Source organism: Ambystoma mexicanum, chromosome 7p (assembly GCF_040938575.1).
Source record: "Ambystoma mexicanum isolate Mex_15411 chromosome 7p, UKY_AmexF1_1, whole genome shotgun sequence".
Lineage (NCBI taxonomy): Eukaryota > Metazoa > Chordata > Amphibia > Caudata > Ambystomatidae > Ambystoma > Ambystoma mexicanum.
Window position 1 is genome coordinate 60,077,411 of NC_090939.1, and position 16,918 is coordinate 60,094,328.

At 44.7% G+C, this 16,918-nt stretch overlaps 1 protein-coding gene across 3 annotated transcripts in view; it reads right to left on the minus strand.

Annotated features, from left to right (window-relative positions):
- Positions 1-16,918, minus strand: part of TTF2 (transcription termination factor 2) — a 1,006,608-nt gene that overhangs the window by 959,229 nt on the left and 30,461 nt on the right. For all 3 annotated transcript variants that reach the window (XM_069635774.1, XM_069635772.1, XM_069635773.1), the window contains exon 3: positions 441-552. In XM_069635774.1, the coding sequence (XP_069491875.1) occupies positions 441-552 (112 nt within the window). The remainder of the gene's footprint in view (positions 1-440; positions 553-16,918) is intronic.

Below are 16,918 nucleotides of genomic sequence, written 5' to 3' on the forward strand. Positions count from 1 at the left end.
GAAAGCTGGGATCGTCCAGTATCCGGGCCCCCACCAAACATGTATAGATTGAAGCTGGGGTCATTTCTGTTGTGTCTCCATGGCACAACAGACAAGGACAGCTGACAGCAAAAATGGTGCACCCCCAAATTCACTTGCATGGCGTGAATCAGGTTTTTGCAGGTGACAGAAAAATATGTAAACCAGATGTGCAATGGCCGCTAATCCCCAGGGGCTGGGGAATGTAACCCCAGCACAGGTTTCTCACATCCGTGCCTAATCATTCCATGAATGACAGAGGAGGATGTAAAATGCAGTGAAAAATCAGATGCACAAATTAGAATAAAGAACAGCATTACGCTGTTCTTTTAAAGCAAGTGATGAGCCACATTAAACAAGACGTGTGTGTGTGGTAGTGTCTTCCAGCTAAAGGCTGTAAAGACTTTGTGCAGACTACTTACTCAACTGGCAGTGTAAATCCACAGGGAGACTCCAGCTTTGCTGCACAAACATAGAAGCTCTTGCCCTTACTCGGCCCATCACGAACCCCAGTCTTCAATAGGCATAGGGATCCTAAAGGGGAAAAAGAAGGAAAAAAAAAAAGTAAGATATGTTATCCAGTATCTGGGACCCCTTGTGCGCAATGAGCAAAATGTGCATGCCAAATGAAATGGTGAGCAACTTCCATTCTTTGAAGGAAAATATCAGTTCTCCGTTGACACTCAGTTGGCAGAAAAGTGATTGCAACACAAATTAGAAATGTAAAAACACTTACTACTATTAATAGAACATTTTAATTTGCAGTACTTAACAGTTGCCTAGACCATGTAAAGGAAATTTGCAAAGCCTAGTAAATTGAGTGGTCGGTAGGACATTTTATATTTTTTTAAACCTTTATTTAGAAGACAGTCGTACAGCAAACAGAGCATGTAGATCTGCGCATTTATTCACAATGGGCACTATGACAGAATATCGAATTACGCCCTTGATCAGTTAGACACATTTACATAGTGTTAAAGTACATAATCTCCTGGGCAGCTCATTCTGGGGCATCCTCACGTCCCCTTCAGCCCCCGCCTCAGAAGAGTAGGCATTTCTTTTTTAGACAGATAAGACAAAGTCAAGTTGTTCATAAATATAGTAGGACTAAATAAACATTACCAGGGGCTTCATGTTCTCAAGCAGAATATGTGTAAGAAATGTAGTGCAAAAGCATGCATGGTCAAATTGATCACAAATGGAGCACTAATTCTCAGGTATATTTTGGGGGTTCTGCCCAGGGATTTTCCGGGTGCATACAAGACCAGTAAGACTGTTCCTCAGTCATCAATTACTATGTTGTGGAATGTTTTTTCTTCAGGAATGTCATAACATTCTGCTTTTGATTTAACAGTGATAATTATCTTGAATTAATTTTCCAAAGGCCAATGGTAGGCACCACGAAGAAGATGCCCGACAGCCAGAGAGACTGGTTGGCGATGCCTAAGCTCAACAAGGAGGGATTGGAAAGAATTACTAATTTTCTTAAAATAAAAATTGTTAAACAGTTGAGAAGCCACAAAGAAATGTGTCAGTGAGTCTTAAGTTATCTGGAACAAAGCTATTGGCAAATGGCATCACCAGTTCAGGAAGTGCAGGTTATAGAAAGGGATGCCTCATGGTTCGAGGTAAAAGGTAGAATCTCGAAACGAAAATTGAACCATGATTTAATGAGTGGTGTGGGGCTGGCCAGGTTTATAGTTTCAAAAGGGCATATCAAAATTGCTAAAAGACCAAATAAAATTATTTTTTGAGCAACAAGGAGGGCTGCGTTTTCAAATGACAGCAAATTGTTTTATGTTTAATGCATTTGCTGAGACAGTCATTATGACATCTGCTTGGACAAGTAGTCCTTGGACCGCCAGCTGCCGACTTTTATAGGCAATTTCCTTGGTGGACATAGCAAGAAAGATATTCTCCAAATGATTGGCCTGGAGGAATGGGTTCAAAGTAACAATTTCTTGAGGGCCTCCCAAGCGGGTTTCAGTGGAGGGCTTAGTACAGTGGACCACTGCTTCATTATGAGCACCATCATGGAGAAATACAGTAAGGTTAAGGGAGGGAGACTATTTGTGGCTTTTATTTTCAGATTTGGAGAAAGGATTTGATTGATAGAAACATTGTGGTGTAATTTACATTTTATTGGGGTCCCAAATGGATTAATTCGTATCCAACTGTGATACGCAGACATCTCTTGATAGACAAGATCTGGGAATTATACACTTTTTCCCCCACCAATAAATGTGGTTGGTCTTAATGTATTCCTTTCAGCCTTTGGCTCTAGTAATTCTCTTAGGAAAGGTAATCCACCCTCTTTGAAGAGTACATGTTATAGCATGCTTCTTTATGCCAACAGCTATTTTGGGCTTAACCCCGGCATGCACAAATGATTATTTTGGGACTATAGTTTGAAATTAAATATGATAAAAACTAAAATGATAGTGTTCGAAAAAAGGGTGAAACCTTGTAGGCAATTTTAAAATGAATGTAGAGATGAGGTAGAAGCATGTTGGAGCCTACTCTTCTCAAAGAGTGGTGCTTGGGTCAATTATTTTAAGAAGACGGCTGAAAAGGAATCGAATGATTAAAGGCTTATAAATACTTTCAAGTTTGGGGCAGAATGGACAAGTGCCTGGAGGTTTACAAAGCAACAGTCTGTTCTGTTATTTTTTATGATAGCAAAATCTAGGGTTATTTCTAACTGTTCTGGAGGAGTTGCAAAATAATTCCTGTGCCAAATAGCAGGTCTCCCTCGGGTGTGTTCCGTTTGATGGTGTCAACCAAGTTGAAATTTGTAACTTATTTTTTTAAAAGCACCTCCGATTTTCTGTTAATCATAAGCGAGTTTCAGCGTAAGCATGATTGCACCCTCCCCTGGTAAATGCAAATACTTACGGGAGAGGGTGCAGGTGGTTGGTAAGGAACTGTACATTTTGATAGGCGGGGTGGGACATAACTACATTTGGCACATTAAGTCAACTCAAAATAATTCTTAAAGACCTTGTTTGAAGGGGAGCGAGGCAGATGTCTGAAATATACATAAATTGCCTCTTCCCTTTATATGCAGGCTTATGTACTTATACAGGATGGCAAAGAAATCTGTGAAATAAGATCACCAGAATTCTGGAGGCTGATGCTAATGGTACATTTAATGTACCCACCACTCGAAGGTGTGCAGGAGGAAACAGAAAGTGTGCCTGTAAAATGGGAGTCAAAGATTTGGTTCACTTTCTGTAAATGTGTAATCGGTTCTTTGTTTTGTGTAAGCATGGAAGCTATGTTTCATAATATTAATTATAATGTTCAGGGGTTTTTTTTATATAGCTTGTTAGAAAATGTTAAAACTGCTTTTTTATTGTGGGCGTGTTTTGTGAATTTTATGACCTATGATACGTTGTTTTTCTCTAAATTAGCAACATTTAAAAAAATTAAATATTAATTGAGTAATCTCAGGCATATTAAATTGGTAAAACAGTGGTTAGGAATACAATTAACTTTTTTCTGAAGAATTGGGAGCATCTTTTCTCTTCCCAAAAGGGATTTTACACAAAACAGAGTGGGAAACATTGGTCAAAATTTTTGAGCATTTGAACAACTACTTCATGAAGGGGGTGTGGTGGTGTTAATCGGTATTTGGATTAATTGGCTGTTATTTTACAAACAGTACCTTTGGATTTGAATATTGGGCAAATTATGAAAAATGTGGCATGCATTTGTCCAATATGCCCATCTGACACGTGCCAGATGGGCAGATATCAAACAATAACAATGTTTTCACTGGGACACTATTTAATAACACATATAGGTAACAGTAAAAGTAATTTTTTCGGATAAATATAATGCATGGTGGCATCAAACACAAACATAAAATGACCATTTGCTCCAGGACACCAACATAGGAACAGGGTTCAATTACTTTGCTCATTAACACATTTGTCAGCTGAGCAACGTATGTGAAGAGGTCAGGGTTATAACAATGACACTGGTAAGGACATTAACTGAAAAAGAAATTGCATGGTGTCAAACCCAAATCTTGCAGCTGCAAAATTAAGCCAATTGGAACCACAGCAGGTTTATTGGCCAAAATGCTCACTCAGTCCTGGCTATACTACGAAGGTCTCATCCCTTAAGCACCACCTTGTAGGCCCCGACACCATGGCTCAAAGCAAAATTGGCGAGCAACAATTTATGGTGCCGCGAGCAACATGTTGCTCCCGAGCTACACGTTGGGGATCACTGGCCTATATCATGACTATTTGACTAGTTATCAATTATATAGCTCATATTGCCCTTCGAAAACATCACAAAACAGCTCAATCAACAACTTATGTGGTATACTGCCTTAGCCATTTGTCGTCCAAGGAATAAGAAGGGCCTATATGTCCTGCACTTGGCTGAACATTATAGGGAAGGGGTGAAAGGTTACTGCATCATGCAAAGCTTCCAACTCCCCTAACAAAATAGCAATATTATGCAATACTACGAGTACCAAGGGCATGTGAGCTACGGGGTCAATAAACATCCACAGAAAGAAGTGTAGAGTATACTTCCTCCTGAGAAAAACATTTGTTTTTGCACTCCAACTCCCCCCCCCTCCAATTTTTGTCTAATTGGTACCCTAAAAAATCGCATTTGTGCAAACCCGGCGTATTTTAATAAGAAAGGGCTTTTTAAACCTCACACCGATTTAATGCCTCCGGGTAATCCTTAAGGCTACCAGTGCAGAGGGATCAGTCCCCCACTGATGTCTATTGTAGCACTGCCTCCATTACAATTATAATTGTAACGTGCTTAATACCGAATAGGCTGCGAAAGTGCAGACCCAGGATTCAGACCTGTGTTGCTCTGCGTAGTCTTGCTTCCAGAACTAGCGCGTTGCCCTTGAGCTATCCTCACTGCTACATTATGGGCATTAAGAACCTGGCCCATCATGTTGAAGGGGTAGGTTTGCCACAAATTTCTATTGTGGGTGTTGGAGGTGTGAGAGGGGGGGGGGGGGGGGGGGAGGACAAAGCACTTCGCCTTCAACTCCCAACGGAAAGGGGTGTTGCAGGTGTATTCGCATGACTGCTGTGTCCTGCTAGTTAGTGGTTCCGGTCTCCAGGCTGGACCACAGGCTTTTGATTACAGCAGACCTCCAGTTTGGTACCTGTGACCAAGATGCAGCAGCATACAGAAGCAGTCTGAGACCCAGCAAGAGTATGCAGGCAACCACCGACTGATCAGAGGACTTCAGCTTCGGTTAAGACCTTCCTGGTGCAGATCAGCAGAGTTGTGAGTCTATGCATTCAAGTCAACTGGCAGGTTGCACTGCACTGGAGGCAGTGCAGATTTCCCAACACAGAAAAGTCCCCAGTCTGCATGGTGCATGCAGAGAATTGGTTCTCATTGGTACAAGTAAGGAAGACACCACCACAGTGGCCCGCTGGTCTATATAGAGCAGAGCTTTGCTGTACAGAAGTTGGCTTTGGCAGCACTTGGCGTAGTAACAGCTTCCTAACATACTTCTGTGGCCACTCGTGCTTCAGATCTTCAGTTTCTAGCTGACTTGCAGAATTACTTCCGCTTCTAATGTACAGAATCCTCAGCTGGGAGCGACCTATCCGAGGACACGCAACATTCAAACAGATGATCAGCTCATCAAGTCAAAACTTCACCCTGGTTTGGAGGTGGAGTAGGTAGTCTCAGTCTCCCCGTCCAGTCCAAGCCAGTTTGAGGGACACAAAGGCTCCTTTCTAGGATTTGGCTAGAGCCCACAAAGAGCATTACATAAATGGCCATTTCCTATCCTGGTTAGGGCGGACGATGGCCAATAAAGATAGTGAGGCAAAAAGATTGGGCTTAACCAATCAGGATAGCAGTTATGGCCACTGTACTGGTAAAATGGCACTGTTAAAAAGTAAAGGTGCACAGAAGTATACCAAAAATAAATAATTAAAAAAAGGTAACGCTGTCACCAACATGTCTGGGGGAGGAAGCAGGGAAAAATGGGGCTTGTGTATCGTGAGCCATACAGCGTTCTACTAGCCTACAGTAGGTTGCAGATGCCACAATCAGTTAATCCCTTTCTTACTACAATTATCCTGTTAAGGAGACCTTTGGGTACAAAAAGGGTGGCTCATGTGAAAGGCCACTGTAGACGTTGTGCTATGTGCCAAATGTCTGGTAAAAATACACACACACACAGAGTCTGGTTTTAGAGTACTTTTAGAGAAGGTAGGAATTGTCACTATGGGTTCCCTTGACATTCCTAGGTCATCAGAAAAATGTGTACTATTTTTTGTGGATCCTGATCTAGTATCAGGGAGGAGAAGCTTAATGTAAAACGATATGAAAGCCAGGTGGAAGGAATATGGTATAAACTATCACAGTGTGCAGTAATACAATCGTGGCAACAAAAAAAAAAAAAAGACTAAAATACCTGGTAAAGGTGTACCCATTATACCATTTAAGGGGAGCGAGGGTTGCGGGGGTGTGCCCCCAGTCCCCTTGAATGGTACAATGAGACCAGGGTTTCAGATATTGCGGGGGTGTCCCCTGCATCCTTCACATAGATTGCGGCGGCAAAACCACAGCCTTTTTGACGCAAATTTATGTAAACTGCCATTTGTGCTGCAATTTTAACACATGGAACCACTACCACCTGCCATTCACAACCAGTTATCCAGGAGGTGAACAGTTGAACAGAACTTTAAAGAGCACGACGGGTGCCTATGGCATGGAGATTACATGGTACAATGATCCTAGAGTTTCCTTATTTGGTTTGTTGAGATGGGTTTCCAATTCTGCTTATATGACTTAGTTGTTTTTTTGTCTGCCTTGGATTTAGTGCGATCCCCCGATTTGATTTTGTACAGGTCTGTGGGTTTAATGTTGGAAGTTTAGTACTGATGTTTTGTTTTATTTTTAATGGTATGGTGGTGGGTTTTTTTCTTCCCAAATTTCTTTTAATCCTTCACCACTAGACCACACAAATCCCTTTGAAATAGGCCCACATAGAAACTTCATTCACAGCTAAACTACAGTCCCTTGGGGTTGTCTAATCTGATAGCTATAACACAGCATTCAAAGCATTGTGAATGCTCTGTCACAGCTAAATTTACATCACACGACTCAAGAGGGCTTGTGTAATGTAGTTCCTTGCGCAGGGCTTTGGCCATATTGTACAGCAGTACAACAAAAAGACCTGTGCTTGCCACAGACTTGTGAGGCCCAGTGGTGAAGGTTTAGTCCCTTCAACCATTAAGACCAGAGTGTAGTCTTTTTTTCTAACGCAACAAATGTGCTTTTTACAAAATGTGTGGCTCACCAGAAAAAGAAGAAAGAAAAAAAAAAAAAAAAAAAAAAAAAAAAAAAAAACACAGACCAGCAGGGATTTGAACTCAGGTCAAGTGGTTGAAGGGGGGTATACCGTCGCCACTGGACCACACAAGTACCTTTGAGAGAGCGAGGCAAGCATACCCTGTTAAATATACAGGACAGGTTTGTCTCGTTTACAGGACAGGCAGCCCTGTGAATGCCCTCCTAATACAGTAAACAAATCCTTTTGAGCATAATTATTGTTAGGGAGCATTTTCGTTTCTGTGTTAATTCCCTTTAACCTGAGAGAACACCAGCACTTTTTCTGGACTCATGACTTTTTTTTTTTATTTTAATCTCCCAAGTGAGTGGAACATTTTACTACTCATTCTTTTTCTCGCTGGGATTTTTATTTCTACAGTGTTATGACATCTGGTAAACTCCACATATCTAATAGAGACATCTGCTGTATGCTTGGTGACACCCAGCACCCCATGCAGCGTCACTGAAAGTCCCTTGGACCTCTGTTTAAATACATTTTCTTGTGAGCACTCAGTTCACAGGAATATTAAGATAAAAGTTCTTACTTACCTTAATTTTGTTGGTCCAGCACACATCACCTTGTGTGGGGGCGCTGGGGGGGTTACATTGTAACTCATTCTCCCACTCCTCATGTAGCTTAAATGGTGGTGGCAGGGGTTACTTTTTACTACCTTTTGTGCATGTTACTAGCAGGCTGACTTCTCAGCTGCAGTACAGCACCCATTGGTGACCATTTTCTCAAAACGGCCCATGCCTTCTTTTTTTCGCCATTTTCAGTTTGTCAGTTCCTTCTATCTTTTAGAGTAGATTTGAGTCCTTTTTCAGTTTGCCTGCTGTAAAGACTGGAGGGGGGCGTCTGTACTTCTGCTCTCTATATGGTAGAGGAGAGGCACAGAGGACCCCAGCCAAGATTCTCTATTCGGTAGCTATGGTCGAGCAATCAAGGCCTAGCTTCTCAGGAGGGGATACAGGCTGGTTCTTAAGTACAGTGTAGTCCCAAAGCCCCGACAAAAGGAATGTCCACACATATTAGTTAAAACACAGTCTTTAAATAATTAATATTCAAGGTTATGTACACTATCACAATAACTCACTTTGTGCTCAGAAAATCAATGGTAAATATATACAGTTCTAAAGTGGTACCACAATTATTATCAGATCTCATTAAAGTGCATCAACTATACTGTCAAAATGCCAAACAGATCAATTAAGAGTACTGGCCTTTACCAACTAGGCACAATTCTGTGTGGAGACCCCAACCCGCCCCCACCTGGGCGACCTGTAAAGCAAAGATGTATCACAAGCCCAGTCCATATATTGTTCTACGGGTCTCATTTCCCCTCTACAATAGTTCTACAGCCCCAATGTACCTGGAATTGTAGAATTCGTCGTTGGGGGAAATCAACAGCCCTTCTTGAGTGCCCTCCCCCTTCAAGGCAGGAGTCACGGGTTGGCAAACGTCCGACGGAGAACAGGGTGAACTACGGCGGTGAAGTGGCAGATTTGTTCCTAGCGGTGCTCGTCGACGGAGCGTTGGCGTCCTGCAAGGAAGAGGCGTGCGGGGCACCTTGGTGACAGTAGTTGGACCGCAAAGAGATGTCGAAGAACTGTGGCCCAGCAAGGGCGTCGAGTCGTGGTCTTTAGGTGGCGGGAAACCCACTGCCGGATAAAGCGGGCAGCGATGCAGACGAGAGCATCCTTGGATCAAATGAAGTTCTTATTTGAAACGGGAGCACGGCGGCTCCGGTCGCGACGGCAGTGGCGAACAGTCCAGGCGCTTCTCTTTGGGATTCCGCGGCAGTCCCCGTGTCCAGTCGGCAGCTGTCGTAGGTCTGTCTACCAGGGAACTTTGACAGAGGTCAGCTGGTGCACGATTGCCCCTCGTAGCTCGGGAATAGGGCGCCTTACCAGCTCCTCTCTGCGTCAGCCCTTGGAGACACAGCAGCTTTCAGATTGATGAAGGAGAGCAACAGCAATTCTTCTCTTCCAGCAGGGCTTCAAGGTTAAGTTTCAGTTTCACTCCAGTTACTCTTCAGCTTCTGAACACGAATTCTAGCAGGGAGAGGCCCCCAGATATACTAGTTGGTCTCCCATTCATTCTGCTGGGACACACTCGGGCAACCAATCGGCAGAAGGGCATTCATGCAGGCAGGCAATCAGGTGCATAGTGCATTCAGACCATTCACTTCTCTCCAGACACTCACAACAAGTCATGTGTATTGGGACAAGTACCCAGCCATTCAACACTCCACACTGCATTCATACCAGTTTCGGGCAGGGCTGTCTCAGTCATTGTGTCACACACCAGATATTAGACACCCACAACACAGAACGTATTCGCCACACTCCATTCACCCAGGTCCCACCCACAACATACAGTGATTGGGAAGGCTCCAGCCAGTATGGTCAGCACACAACACCACCATATATGGAACTTCCACTCAACAGCTGGCCAAGGGGAAGGGATAGAGTCAGGGCTTCCCAGGAATTTGGGAAAACAAGGTAACAGGCAATAGAAAGCAAGAGGCCACAGGGGCCATCTTGTTTTGTTTTGTGATTCCAATGGCAGGTATCCCAAAATGGAGGATACTCAGAGCACCTGTCAAATTCAGCATGGAGCTGCCACCCGCTCATACCCTGCTCTGTGGGCCACACACACAGGTGCCCAAAAACATACACTAGGGGCACAGGTTGTACCCCCACCCATGGGTGCCATAAGGGTATCCCATGGGCCAATACACCAAACCAAAGGACCGCTGCACCGCCAGGAGTCCCACATGAACTCCTGCGCGGAAAACACGACAGAACACACGAAAAAGGCAGTAAAGGACAAGGATACGGAGGCCCTGTCCCTCCGATGAATTTCCAGCATCACACCTGCCCAGGATCCAGTGTGTCTGGGAAAGCAGGAAGTGAGGTAGGAGCCCAAAACTTCACGGTCCTTTGTCTGAGGAATGCCTGGCTGAAACCAGTTCCAACTGGGCGGCTGGCTGTCCAGGAGGACAGTCAACCCCCAGGTAATTGACAGCTCCATAGGAGTGAGTGAATGGGTTCCAGTATATAAGGCAAGGATTTTGACTCTACAGGCAGAGTCGACCACTGAAACAAGGAATTCAGAGCATAGACGCCAGCAGCACCTTCAAAAGGCACAGATTTTGCTAAAGTCCTGCCGCTGTGCTGACCTCATTTTCATCTCAACAGGGACGACCCGCCAAGGACGTCTTCCTTAGGCTGGTGGGACAAACTAGCCTCAAGACCTTCATTTTGGACATTTCCCTCCCTTTCACCTGCCCCCCACGTTTTGCCACTTTCCTGGCTGACTAACACCAATACCCTGGTTACCTGGACCATTATCAGGTGCATATTTTTCCAAAGTTCGAACCCAGCTGTGGACAACCAGAGGCAGGAATTCTTCACCAAAAGACCGCTCACCAGAATTCAGGTCCAAGTAATCAAAGAGAATCCAGCCAGTGATATTAGTTTCTTCTTAGCGTTGAGAAAAAGGCACCAAAACCACAAAGCCGCTGAAGTGAGCCGAATTGATTGCCGCCGACCCGTTGTCCGAGTGCTGCCACAGAAGCCCGCCAAGATCAGGGTCTGCAACGTTACACCTAGAAAGAAACCAGCTCCAATTTCTTATTTATATTCAAGGTGCTGTGGGGCTTGGGTTGCAATAACCTTGTGTATTTTTGGCGCTTTATGGCTTGGGAAGAGCAGTTTTCTTAAAGTGAGAGTGGACCTCAACTCCTCTGTGCACGTCTAACAACCTGTGCGTTATCAGGAAGGTTCCTTCTTCATGAACCACTAACTGATTAGCTTTTCCTCTGAAGGTATTGATCAGAACTGGAACTGTCCATCTGACTTTGGCTGTACTGCGTTCCCAAAGTTCCAACTTCTAGATCCTACTGGCGTTGACAATGCTGGTTCCTCCATAGACTAATTGTGAACACTTCCTATTGTTAGGAAACAGGCTGCCTATATCCTTCCAGGAGAGTACATGTTTCTGTGTTCCGTCCAACCCCCAACTCACTTTTGCAAAAGCGATACATATAAGTGCTGTTACTGACGTCACTCTTTGTGCTGGATATGTAAAGCATAGAAAAGGTTACTCACCTACATTATTATTTTTCCTTTTATAAGTGGATTCCATTTCCAATTGAATGTTTGGTTAGTTTCTGCATTTTAGATTTGCTCATCTGACTGGTGTATATAAAATATATATATTTTAATTTAACTGAGTGTTTTCTTGTGTCTATGTATGTACTGATTTCTTTGTACTGCTCTACAGCTCACAACTCCATCCTAAGGTAAGCCTGGCTGCTCAGCTATGCTACAGACTTGTGTGGTACAGGGGGGATAATGCAGTGACAAAAGCAGACTTACATAACTGCTACAGAGTCAATTCCTGCTTTTCATCAAAGAAAAATTTCATACCCTGAAAGAAGATATGAATCAGTCCCTCCAAGAAGTGAAGATTGATATTGCAAAGCTGGAAGAGAGGACTGACACACTGGAAAAAGAAAAGATGATGCACATCAAATCTGCAATGTAAGAGGAATGGGCGACAGATGCTTCAGTTTGGAATGGAGTATGGGGAGGGGGAGTTGGGCGTTATACAGGTATTTAATTGACATTTGGCACAGCAAGACTACAGTCAGCGGAGGGCACATGAAGATCGCAGGAGATAACGGTCCTTACATGAAACTAAATCCAAAGATCAATGGCCACAACTGGAGAAACTCGCCTTCATGACATGGAACGTAAAATGGCCTGGGGAACAGTATAAAGCGAAGGCTGGTAACAATACATAAACCGTCATGAACCGGACATAGTGCTGCTCACCGAAACACACTTGGCAGGCACCGAATGCCACTTTTTCAAGAGAACAAAGTACAGGATGGCAATCCATGCAGGCTTCTCTATGGGCTCGAGAGGTGTACTGATCTTGATAAACAAAAGAATCCCAATCGATATAGCCAACAAAACCCAAGACCCGAGTGGTATTCATGCAGGGCACATTATGGAATCAAACCCTAGCCATAATAGCGGTTTACACGCCCCCGGCACTCATGACAGCCTTGCTGGAAGAAATTACTCCGTTAATAGCCAATAACCCGGCAGATACATTAGTGGTGGCCGGAGACTTCAATGAAGTGATGAAGATCACAGATGACCGCACACATAAGAGGGAGAAACCCGTCGATACCAACCAAACCTGCCACTTTTACATCAGCACTGGGCCTAAAGCATGCGTGGAGGGACCTGCATCCAACGGAGAGACAATTCTCGTTTCAACTGGGCGCACACGCGTCGATGTCTAGATTAGACTACTTCTTCCTCCCCAGCGATATTATATACAAGGTAGCAGATGCAATTCTACACCCCCGTGGAATATCAGATCACTCCCCACTCACGATGCTGCTGGAAACAGAAAGACCCCCCGGCCTCCGCCGAGATGGCGATTAAACGCAAACCATCTAGGATTCCCGGAACTAACGGAGAAGGTCCGGGAAGCGACTGCAAACTTTTTCGAGCTGAACCAAGACTCAGTGGCTGACAAGGGGATAGTATGGGAAGCATACAAGGCGACTAAGAGGCGAAATACTGAGCTGGACAACTGAACACAATAAAGATGTTGACGAGGCAGAAGCAGAGGTGAAACGCACCGAGACGAAATACGCAAGAACGGGTGCAGAGATAGACAACACATCCCTCCAAGTAGCACAAAAGAAACTGCACAATGTGGCCCCGACATGTGCGAAACAAGCGCACAGAACCATGCGCGCCAGACTCTACAAGACAGGAGGAGGGAGGGAGGGGGGGGGGGGGGGGGGGGACAACACCAAGTACGCCGCATAAGTAACACAAAAACTGAATGGGCCTCAACGGATCCAGACATTGCGGAGGCATTCGCAACTTACTACGAAACACTTTATGCCCCGCCCATGACACCAACGGATCCCAGCATACTGGAATCATTAACCATCCCAACGTTAAACGAAACACAGAGGATGCAACTCGAAACCGAACTAACTGAAGATGAACCGATTACAGCCATCTCGCAGCTCCAAAATGGGAAAACCCCAGGCCCCAATGGTTTTCCAGTGGAGGTTTGGAAGAAAATCGGCACTGGAGATGTGGCATCCCACATGCTAAAAATGTTCTTATGCGCAAAGGAAAAAGGAATCCTTCCGCCAGACTTAAGGGAAGCTGCTATAGTGGTGATACACAAGGACAGCAAACCACAGGACGCATGTGGCTCCTACCAACCAATCTCGCTCATAAACAGAGAAGCCAAGATACTGGCAAAAATACTGGCCAAGAGACTTCAAACAGCGATACCTTTCCTGGTCCACCCGGACCAATGCGGCTTCATGCCACAAAGATCCACATCCATAGACTCTAAGCTGCCATTGAAAAAGCATCATCCCTACAAGACTCATTAGCAGCCTCACTATTGACTTTGAGAAAGCTTTTGATTCGGTCCACTGGGAGGCTCTATGGCACATAATGGGCAATGGGGTTTGGGAACCACTTCATGGACTGGGTCAAACTCCTGTACAATGAGCCGACGGCAGAAATTAGAGTAAATGGCTGGTCCTCGCGCAGTATAAAGCTTGGGAAGGGAACCAGACAGGGATGCCCCCCTTTCTGCGATGCTATTCGCACTGGCAATCGAACCACTAGCGAGAATGCTGAGAGAGTCACGGGCTTGGAGGGGATTCCATTGGGCAAAGGACTGAGAGGACAAAGTCTCCCTATATGCGGACGACGTCCTGATCTATCTAAGCGATCCAGTAGTCTCATGTCCCATTGTCACGAATATATTAAATACTCACGGGTCCTTTGGTGGATTGAGAGTCCATTACACTAAAGCCTTACTGTTCCCGATCAAAGGACTAGAAGCAGCGGCCCTACACAACTGTCCATATAAAATTGTGCAGGAGCAGTTTAGATACCTTGGGATACAGATCACGACAGATCGAATGCAATATGTAGAGAAAAACCTGCATCCAATACGAGAGATTTGTTAATGATGTGAAACACTGGACATCCCTCCCTCTCACCCTCCTGGGAAGAGCTGCCCTATTCAAAATGCTGGCCCTACCCAGGATCCTATACATCCTGCAGAATGCACCACTATATATACCAAAACTAGAATTTCGTAAACTAGATGAGACACTTAGGAAACTCTTGTGGAGTGGAGGGCACCCTCGAATTGCACTCAAAACTCTACAGCGCTCCGTATGGGAGGGAGGGATCAGCCTCCCACACCTACAGACATACTACTGGGCAGCCCAGATGTCAGTGGTAAATGACATCCTACATAACCCAACGCTACCACACAACAGAGCAGACACACAAGTAGACCAGGGGACCACCCCGATAGAAGGGCTTTATCGAAAACAAACTCACCCATTCCCTCCTACAATAGCTGCACAGAGAACTCGGATCTGGATAGCCGTACATAGACACCTAGGTTGGGAAGGGAAGGTCACACTGAAACAACCCCTGTGGCGTGATAAGCATCTGCCAGAACTTAGAGAACTCCCCAAATGGGCGGCCTGGGAAAAAGCTGGGATAGGAAGACTAGAAGACATGATTGAGAATGGAGAAATAAAGACTTTCCAAGCCCTAGGGGACGAATACGGTCTCCCCGCCGCAGAGCACTTTCACTACAGGCAAATGAGACATGCACTCGCCACAAGCGAGCTGGACCTCCTCAACATCCCAGAATGTACCCCAGTTGAGCGAAACACTGTATGGAGAATTGCTCACAAAATAACCTCTACAATGTACAACGCAATTAGCTCATTTGCTACAACAGAACTCTCAGGACTGAATGAAAAATGGGAAAATGATGTGGGCCTAATCCAGCCAGAGGAATGGACTACAGCTCTCATGTATCCCAGGGAAACCGCGATCTCAGCTAGAATTAGATTGATTCAACTGAAAATCCTGCACAGGGTATACTACCCAAGGGAGGCCCTGCACCAATGTGGAAGAGAAACAGACCCCAACTGTTACGATGTTGCCAAACGAGAGGGACCTTTTTCCATATACTCTGGGAATGCCCACAAATCCAAACATTCTGGCAAAAATTCTGTGAAAGACTGGCAACAGAGATTGGCCGAGAGATACCAATGGACCTCAAATTGCTAATACTAGGGATAGATGAAGAAATTGAGCTATCCAGATTCGAAAAACTCATGTTTGCAACATCCACAGGCCTTGCAAAAAGGAGCATAGCTCAATTGTGGGGCTCGGCCTCACCCCCACAATACGAGAAATTGGTAAGGGGTGTAGACATGTGCGTACCAATGGAAAGGAGAGTGTACACCACAAGGGGGTGCCCAGGGAAGGCGACCAAGATATGGCAAAGATGGGAGGATAACTGAGGGCACGTGGCAAAGAACTGAAAGCATCCTAGACTGATGAAAACGGCCAATTCAGATGACCGTGATGAGCCTAGAGACCTGCGTGATGCAATAACATTCACAGACTATGCAGAGAAGAGCCAAAGCCAAGGAGAAATGTATACCTGTATGTTTGAAGTATTGACTAAGAGTTAATGTTTGTTTATTTATTTATTGTGCGCACCGGACCCTGAGGTAGCAGGGCGCATTTGACAAGAGGGCTTACAACTTGGTTACAGAAGTTACAATATACAGAGCATGGATAAAACACATTTTCTTAGCTCCACAGGGTGAAGGTAAGGCAGTAAAGTACATATACAAAACGGTACGCAGACAGCAGGTCATCATATAGCTGACGTTTACAAGATAGCAAATCTTTATCAGGTACAGTACATGTGGTGGGTGCATGGGGAGAGTGCAGGTTACATAGCATTCTCAATGAGCTATTTTATTGTGTTCTTTCTGAATTTGTTGAACGTTTGGTCAGATCCGAGAGCGTGAGGTAGGGAATTCCACAACCGAGCTGCCCTGACTAGGAAGCTGGACCCTCCAATAGTGGTCAGTTTAAAACTAGGCACTAGAAGGCAGTTGGGACCGACTGTTCTTGTTGGCCTAGTGGAGATTTTTCTGGTAAAAAACGTTCTAGGTAACGAGGGGCTTTGTTATTTAAGCATTTGTGGATGAGGGAGGCAGATTTGAGGTTAATTTTTTCCTGGGTAGAGAGCCATTTGTGTTTCCGTCTCATTTCAGACATATGTACTCTTCTAGGAATACTTAGGGCCGCTCTGAGTGCATTATTTTGGAGCACTTGTATTCTGTTGATAGTTTGTTTAGTTGCCCCTATGTAGGGGAGTTGCAATAATCTAATTTTGATAGGATAAGCACTCTGGAGAGGATTAGGCAACTGTCATCTGATAGGAATTGTTTCCCAGCTTGTATTAATTTACATGTATAGGCCGTGGTTGAGGCCAGTGAGTTTACCTGTTTGGTGAGGGATAGGGTCGAGTCAAGGTAGAAACCTAGTGTTTTTACTTCTCTGGCGACCTTGATAAGTGTTCCCATCGATGATGAATGCTGAGTAATTTGGGTCGAGTTTAGAAATGCGAGCAGCGGTGCCGATGATAAGCTCTGTTTTGTCATCG